Source organism: Euprymna scolopes, chromosome 16 (assembly GCF_053919585.1).
Source record: "Euprymna scolopes isolate OS-2025 chromosome 16, ASM5391958v1, whole genome shotgun sequence".
Taxonomy (NCBI): domain Eukaryota; kingdom Metazoa; phylum Mollusca; class Cephalopoda; order Sepiida; family Sepiolidae; genus Euprymna; species Euprymna scolopes.
The window spans coordinates 88,387,000-88,396,375 of NC_136497.1; the positions used below are offsets into that span (position 1 = coordinate 88,387,000).

At 36.6% G+C, this 9,376-nt stretch overlaps 1 protein-coding gene across 1 annotated transcript; it reads left to right on the top strand.

The window, feature by feature from the left end:
- Positions 1 to 8,615: 8,615 nt before the first annotated feature.
- On the top strand, positions 8,616 to 9,011 carry LOC145296200 (uncharacterized). The gene has a single exon (XM_080142409.1). It carries the CDS (start codon positions 8,616 to 8,618, stop codon positions 9,009 to 9,011), a length of 396 nt encoding a protein of 131 aa, XP_079998535.1.
- Positions 9,012 to 9,376: the final 365 nt, after the last annotated feature.

Consider the following 9,376-nt stretch of genomic DNA (forward strand, 5'->3'; position numbering starts at 1 on the left):
TGAAACAGAATTTTTATCTATTTTTTATATGAACATTTTTCACAGCAAGTTAATTAGTTTTGTGACGTACTTGCCTTTAAAGAAAAATAAAAGTAAGCAAAATACAATTTTATTTTGTGTTTGTGACATACGTAAGTTTAAAAATGAAGCAAAACATTTAACACTAGTTATTACCCTTGCGAGCTCGCAGGGGTTAACAAAAACCTTAAAAGCTTAACAACACCGTACTTTAAATGTAAATGCCATGTAGTGCCATTTCCAGATTAAAGAAAAAGAAAAAAGCTACTTCAAGTACCAAGGATCGAACCCGGAAGGCTAATTGGAAAAGGAGTTAAAGAAAAAGCATACACTTTTATTGCCTTGGACACGGCGAAAGTGTCACTTAAATGGGCTTGGAAGTAACGCTATAAAACGTATCCTTGGGCGTGACTGAATTAGTGACACAAATAAAATGAGTATAGAAGTGCAAATGTAAGATGCCTTATCTCTCTCACACTCTCTGTATCTCGCTATCTCTATCTGCTCGCCACTTCTATTCTCTCTCTCACTTTCTTGTTCCCTCTGCCATTTTCTCTGTATGTATATAAATATTTATATTCCTCCGCATATATTTGCTTCCTTGTTCCGAACAGTCCATTGTACATGTTCAATATTTCTATAATTAAAGTATACAACAAAAGACATGTAATCATTGCATAGCTTCATACTGCATAGGCTCTTTTCAAGAATACTTACAGTTAAAAAAAAACAACAACACATACACAGTCTACAGACTGCAGACAGAAATAATCTTTTATTTAGAGTAGATACACATAATTTTAGTCAATCTATTTAAACAAGAAAATATGATTTATATGGATGTTTGTAATTAACTTTCCAAATCGCACGATAGCCGGGTCTCGAATGCAGTAATAGTGTAATCAGTTGTTTTTTGAATAAGTCAATACGCGTATAAATAAAGGATGTTATTCAAGTCTCATATAAAAATAAAAGAAGGCTTATGTTGCCAGTACGAACGGAAGAAGAAATAATGGCTATCAGTCTGTGGTGATGAATAGTAATCGATGCGTTTATCTGTTTGTAATCGGGCTATTTTATTTCCAATGATAGCCTCTCGTGGAGAGGGAAGCCATGCTTTTAATCGATGGAGCGTTCTATTTTCAAATAGGATTGACATTCTGGAATGGAAGAATAGTTTGTTCGCAACCAAATAAGATTTATTTAAATCTGAAGAGGGAGAAATCATTAATTTTTGAATCGGAAGTAGGAAAGGTATGGATATGTGTGTAAGTGTATGAACCAGATAATTACGGTCCAATTCCACATATAATCAAAATGCAGAATATGTACTGGTGTACATTTTGGGAGCGGTAGGAGTACTTATTATTTAGAGGAGAAAATACCAGCTACTTCCACTATAGATGTTAGCTGCATTGATGATGCTTCTCTTAGAATGTAATCGAAGATTTTAATATAGCGAATAAATTTGAGTAAGATGGCTTTCAAAGGTTACATAATATAGTGGCTGATAGCGTAGGCATTATAAATTTGTATATGGCATCTGTTGAAGCAAACCTAGTGTTCTTTGGACCAATGAAATTCTTATATATATAGGATGAGCCAGTCACTCGAATGTTCACTGCCTGCCAAAAACCGATCAGGTAGTTTGTTGAGCAGTCTGTCTCGCAAAGACACAGGGGGATAGTTCTCTGCGTCTTTGCTACTTTAAATGCAGTAACTCTGCACCATCTTTTGTGAAAAGTGTCAAAATTGGTATTCTAGTATACAGTTGCAGTTATAGTTAACTTTTTAAAAAGTGATATGAATCGAGAACTTTTGTCGTATGCGAATAATATGGAAATAACCAAGCTAAAAAAAAACCCAAATAATTTAACTTGTGTTATACTTGAATACAGAATTACTTAGAATAAATACATTTGATGGTTCAAAAAATGTTGCTAAGATTTTAGATACATTAATAACACGGAAGGAATTGTTATAAGCATGTATACCGTTAACACGCTAGAATTCATATCGATACAAATCACATACAAGTGTAGAGGGTCATTTTACTCAAGTTAATTTTTTAAATATTTCAAAGTAACAATCACACACGTGAGGAGTGTTCATAGAAAATTGTAAGGATATTTTTAAAGAATGTGTGTAATTAAAAAAAAAATAATGACCGAGAAATGAAAACACAGATGAAAGAAAAAAAACGTCTGTCCGCCGCAAGGCTGAGTCTATAATATTGCAAGCATCGTATTATCTTGTTAATGGTCTGTGAACATTTTATAGCACATTATCGGAATTCATATTCAATCTCACGTCGATGCACTTGAAGAACCGTGAAACGAAAACAAAAAGCACTTAAAGACTGGGAATTGAAGAGGAAACGGTATTTCCCTAAGTAAAGCACTTTAACGTAAAGCATTTTTTAGTTTAGTGATATTCTTTTTGCGTAGACAAGCCTAAATCAGTAAATAAATTGAAGTGTAAATAAGTCGTTTTAGAGATCTTTTTTTTCAGTAAAAGACAAAAATGAATGTAGCCTGGGAGATGCGAATATTATATATATATATATATATATATATATATATATATATATATATATGTGTGTGTGTGTGCGTGTGTTGGTGTGTCTGTGTGTGTGTATGAGACCAATAGGCAGTTTGCTTGACGCATTGCTGATAAACATAAAATATGAGGGATTAAAGAAGCCGACGGTAATGAAGAAGTTCGGAAAGTTGGAAGGAAAAGAAGAAAAGAAAAAAAAAGATGGGGTCGTAGTGAAATGAGGGTAAACAATTATCTACAATTATAATCAACATTTGATGGAAATGTCTCAGCAATATATCTGATATTTGTGTATATTTGATCTTTTCAAAGACAGATTAGTAATGGAAAGTCAAGTACCAGTCCATATATTACTTTAATAGTTCGTTTTGCTGAGAGCATGTGGGTCGTGCACAGAATAAATGAAAACCTGATTGTAATTTGTTAGTCCCACAAAGCTTTCACGAGGCTATATAATATCGAGTACAGAAATACAGTAGCGTCCAAAAGTTAAGGAACAGTCGATCATTTTATTTTAAATTGCTTCTTACTTCATCTATAATAAAGGGGGGGGGGATGTTGGTGAATTTTCCAATGTTTAATAATGGTAGTTAAATATTTTTTTTTTTTGATTTTGAATACATATTAGTTTTTTTACATGTAAACAAATTTAATTAAATTACAGGCATCCAAACCCTAAGGAACAGGGGGAATTATTAATGAAAAACAAAGAATCCTTTCAGTTTTTAGTGAAAAGCCGCTTGTTTTCAATCACATTATGGCATCACATGCTGCAAGACAGAACTAATCGATCACATGTTGTTGAGGAGATATTATTCCAGGATGTTCTGATACATTCCCATAAATCATCAAGATTTTTGGGAGGGAGGGGTTCTGTGATCTTATCACCAATAATTTTCCAAACATTTTCAATTGTCTTAAGGTCGGGTTCCTGAGCTGGCCAATCCATGACACAAATATTGAATCTATTTAACTCTTCTAAAACTATTTTTGATTCATGGCACGGTGCGCTGTCTTGCATAAAGATATCAGAATCAGAAAGATTACGAACCTCGTGTTCTCTAATCAATTCTTTGTAGATTCGGGCATTTACTTTTCTACGAATCCTCACAAAGGGGACAGTTCCCTTTGAAGATATCATGTCCCATGCCATTATACTAACCTTCAAATTTTACTGTAGTTTAACGCACTTGGGGAACAGTCTTTCTCCATTTCTCCCTCTGACATGTGATCTTTTGTCTGATCTGAAAGTGTTAATTAAGATCCATCACTAAAATGAATATTTTCCCATAATGATTTTTAATTCAAAGTATTATATTACATGCGAAAAATAAATACACATACATATCTGGATATATACATAAGTATACAAAGACATGTAAAAAGATTGAAAAAGTAAAGAGCAAGTAAACTATTGTTTATATTGTCATTGATGTTCATTGAAAGTTATTTAAAAATTACTTTGAAGAAATATGAAACGTTAATGAGCGTATAAACAGTTCTTGGTTTTCATAATTTTGGAATTCAATAAGTATCACCCACACACACACACACACACACACACACACACACACATATGTGTATGTGTAGCGTGATGTTTGTTTGTGATATTCTTATGGAATTAAATAACCAAACGTAACAAAATACAACTTATGAAAACAGGGAATTGTGTATATAATATATATATATATATATATATATACATATATATATACATATATATATATAGAGAGAGAGAGAGAGGGAGAGAAAGAGAGAGATGGAGAGAGAGAGAGGGGTACAAGATGGGCTGCTTGCGTTTTTGATGATCATATCCGCATTTTTCCATCCGTCCATTGTTCTTGAGTCCCTGAAGGGGCATAAAGCATCTACAAATTTGTAGATGCTTTTTTAACGCCTGAGTTCTTTTTACCAGGTGAGGGTGCTGGCCCCACGCCCAACCGTCCCAAAAAGTACACACAGCGCATCGCCTTCCCAAATCATCACCCATCTGGTACTGGCCAGACTCAACGTTGCTTAACTTCGGTGATCTGGCGAGAACCGTTGTGTCAACGTGATTGTGTCGTACATATCCCCATTGCTGGTTGTATGAATTTAATGGTAGAGTGATTGAAAAGTAAAAGGTCGCATAATGATGACGAAAACATCGTTATATATCAGCGAAAAAATGCAGATGCATTTACATAAATTTACATGAGAAATAATAAGAGTATAAATAGTAAGAAAGAAGAGTTCGATGAAAATAAGGAGTAACGTATGTGTGTGTGTGTTTGGTGTGGTGTGGGATGGGGTTGGGTGGGGGTGTGATATTTTTGTTGTGGCTAAGCAAATCAGACGTCTGCATATTTAACTTGCCTTGAAAATATCTTCTCGGTTGCAGACATTAATTTACATGTAAGATTGTAGAAATCTACCTCCAACAAAGAATAATATAACGCAGCGATTGAATTTGAAGTCGCAGATAATCAACTAATTAAACTAATGATTGGTTGCTTTTGACGTGCCGAAACAGAGAATAGCTCTGAACCATGGAAACAGATGCTGACTTGTGGATTGTGACTCAAGAACTGTTAGCTATTTACAGCCGTGTTGATTTTTCTATCCCTCTCTCTCTCTCTCTCTCTCTCTCTCTCTCTCTCTCTCTCTCTCTCTCTCTCTAACATTTTTTGTAATAGTTGAGCGGAGAATGCCGTTATTGTCACTTGGGAATGAACATATTTCTAATCATTCCGGTTACTTGTTTTTAGAATTAAAATACTTTTTTGTCTATATCTGATTGTGTAGGCCCTCATAATTTTACGAATAAAACAGCCCATGAGCAGTAATCCAGATGGGCACGTGATTAACAAAACACAGTGAAAACCTCCAATGGCAGAATTCTCTTAATAATAATGTGAAGTGGTAATCCTGATTGGAATTATTTTTACATGGAAAAAAATTCGCTAACGATTTATGCTGAAATTGTTTGCCTGAAACAATTAGATTTTAATTCTGAAAAAAAAATATATATCAAATATATTTTTATTTAAAAAAATATGCACAATTACAATATAATAAGTATTTTTGTCATACAAACGGTTTAATGCTAAGTAATTAGTATTTAATTGTCTAACAACTCGACCTCAAAATGTAAATTCTCACAGTTAATTGGAAAAGCTGGTACATAATCTGCCAGGTGGCTTGATTACAAATTATTGATGATTGTCAAATGTCATCTATAGAGAGATTGTTTTTATCGTGATTTTTGAAAAGTTTGATATTGGTATCAAATAAAAACGCTGGATAATCTAATTGTAACAAAACGGGTTTATGATATAGGAAATATTGATTAAAGAATGTTTAGATAGGAAAAGAACGTTTGAAAATAAGTTAAAATTCAAATCCGAACAATAATAAAACGGATTGAAATGTAATTACATGACCACAAGTTAATTCTAAAATAAACTAATGTATATTCAGAGTTTTACCAAAACAAAGTGCGAGGTGGTTGGTTACAGTAAATAAACTAAGAAATATTTCCCTTTAAACGTAATTAGTAAAAAATACGTCGGGTAGCAGATAGGGGTTTAAGATAAGCTAAGGGGATGTAGGCTCGGGAGAGGGTTTGGACTGTGGGTCATAAGAAGTACCGATGACCTAACTAGCGACGATGAGAGGGAATCCCGCCAACTTAGAGTAAAGTGTCAAACGACAAATCAGTGGTATATATATATATATATATATATATATATATATATATATATATATATATATATATATATATATACACATATATATATATATACATATATATATAGACACGCGAGGTGTGTGCAATAAGTAATGCCCCTGACCCACTTTCTGATCCAGCTGAAATTTTGCAGGTGCGATGATTTATATCTCTAGGAATTATGTGGCAGATTACAGCCCTGAACTAATTGTGGTTTCTGTTTTACAGGTATTTGAACTGAGTCAGGTGTGAAATGGAGCCTGTTAAATGTCGACCAGTGATCCGGTTTTTTTTTGTATTTTAAAGGACACCACAGGAGCCTTTTGATGAAGTGAAAGAAACGTATGGTGATAATGCCCCATCATATGACCTTGTAAAATGCTGGCATCGTGAATTCAAACATGGCCAGAAGTCTGTGGAAACACCTCCCAGACCTGGTCGCCCCGCTTCTGACATTGTTGAGGCATCTGTCCGTCAAGTTGAGGCTGTAATTTTTGAAGATCGGCGAATGACTATCCGCCAAATAGCCCAATATGTCAAGATTATTACAGGGCCAGTGGAAACTGTCATTCATGACAATTTGCATATGCATAAGGTGTCTGTCAGATGGATTCCCAGATTGCTCACACCATTCCAGAAGCGAGTACGCATCGAGTGCTCGAGGATGAATTTGGAGATGTGCTAAGAAGATGAGTCAAAGTTTTTCAAAAGACTTATCACAAAGAATGCAACCTGGGTCCATCACTATGATCCAGAGACCAAAGCCCAGTAAATGCAGTGGAAGCACTTGGACTCACCACCTTCGAAGAAGGCAAGGGTGCAGCCCTCCGCTGGCAAGGTCATGCTCACAGCCTTCTGGGACCAGGACGGAGTAGTGATGACAGATTTCCTGTCAGATGGTACCCCAATTACAGGAGCCTATTATGCTTCACTTATGAGGAAATTAAGGGAAGCTATCAAAATCATGAGGCGGAGCAAGATCAACAAATGTTACCTCTTCCTGCAGGACAACGCTCCGGTTCACAACTCGCATATCGCCGGATAAGAAGCACGGGCGTGTGGTTATGAAATCCTCCCCAATCTCCCTACTCTCCTTCCCTTGCACCCTCTGACTTTCACCTCTTTCCAACCATGAATTTGTTTCTGAAAGGAAAGCTTTTCCCATACGATGCAACCGTAATTTCCGAAGTCACGTCGTGGTTGGAGTACCAACCTGGGGTGTTCTACAAAAACGGTATCCAGAGCTGCATCAAATGATGGGAAATATGCATTACTCTGAGTACTTCCTATGTATAGAAAGACTAATAACTCTGTTAATTCCATGGGAAGTGGGTCAGGGGCATTACTTATTGCACGTCCCTCGTGTATATATATATATATATATATTGAGAAAGCCTGGGAAAGTCTGGGAAAGTATGGGATGGGGACCACGATCGACACTGGCGAGAGACTGGTGCAGTTATGTGTCCTGAACAACTTGGTGATAGCGGACTCCTATTCACTCATCGACACATTTACAAGCTGACCTGCAATTCGGCAAATACGATGAGACAGGATCCAGATTGGCCCCTTGATTATCAGCGGTATGATGAGACGCTCCTTTTGGAAGCAATGGGAGAGAAAGGAAAGATCAAGAAGCATGCTAAATCCCCTAGGTTATATGAACAACAGCAAGAATTATACAGAGAAGTTTACAGGAAAACGAAGACTTTTGCGCACATAGACAAGAAAGAAACCATCGAGCAACTTGCAGCAAAGGCAAGTAAGTCAGCTGCAAAAGGTGGGCAAAGGAGACTGTATAAGAATGCCAAGGAAGTGTGCGGGAAATTTAAAGGAAGTGCAGATGATCCAGTCAAGATGATGCAGGGAAAACTGCTGACAACTGTAAAAAGTACAAGAAGAGAGATGCGCTTAACACTTCTAGGAAGTCCTAAACTGACCTAGACCTGGAAAAATAGCTGACATCCCAGGAATTGAAGATAAACTGGATATTAACACCGCCCCCCAACGGCAGAGGGGATCATAATTGCCATCAACACCCTGAAGAATGGCAAGTCATCAAGTCCAGACAACCTTGATGCGGAGCTATTGAAGACAGACTCTGAGCAGACTGGAGCAAGGATGTAATTGTCAAGATCTCGAAAAAGGTGACGTTAAACGACTGTAAAAACTGGAGAGGGATCTTTCTTCTATCCGTGCCAAGTAAGATCCTGGCAAAGATCACCATAACAAGAATGTCAAATATTGTAGGCGACAAACTGAGAAAAGAACAGGTAGGGTTCAAAAGCAAGGACTATATAAATACCAGATCTTTGCACCCCGGAACATCATGGAGCAGTGTACAGAGTGGCATAGACAACTAAATGTGAAATTTGTTGACTTAAAACACACCTTTGACACCATCCACACAGACATCCTATGGAACATCCATCGGCACTATAGTATCCCGTCTAAGATGGTTCACCTGATACCGAGCTTCTACAAGAACTTCAAATGCTTTATCGAGTACAGCAACACATTCCTTGGCGTTAAAAAGGGTGGAACGAAGGAGCGTTTGATGTCAGCTGTTCTTTTTAACCTGGTCATCGATTGGATTATGAGGAGGGCAACAAAGAACTCCTCAAGGAGGATTCGATGGAGTCTCGAAGATCTTTATTTTGCCTACGACCTGGCACTAATGCCCAATACCTATCAAAATATGCAAGAGAAAACGGGCTCAATATAAATACCAAGAAAACAGAGACAATTATACTGAACATGGATAGACAAATTCCAGTTCAGGTAAATGAAAAGGACTTGCGCCAGACAGATAGCTTTACCTACTTGGGAAGAATCATCATACTCGAGGACATACAAAGCAGGCTGAGCAAGGCAAGGAGCGTGTTTAGGGAATGAGGGACATCCGTAGACCTGCGCAATACAACAAGAACATCAAGCTCAAACTCTATAAGAGATGCATAGTATCAACACTCCCATATGAATCGGAATGCTGGAGAATGACGGACGCAGAATTCACACCACCTGCTTTCGCCGAATACTGAAGATATTCTGATCTGAGAAAATATTCAATAAATAACTACAGGAAATGTT

What these genes read in the sequence shown, in the direction of transcription:
- LOC145296200 (XM_080142409.1), top strand. Translation starts at nt 8,616, where the DNA reads ATGGAGCAGTGTACAGAGTGGCATAGACAACTAAATGTGAAATTTGTT.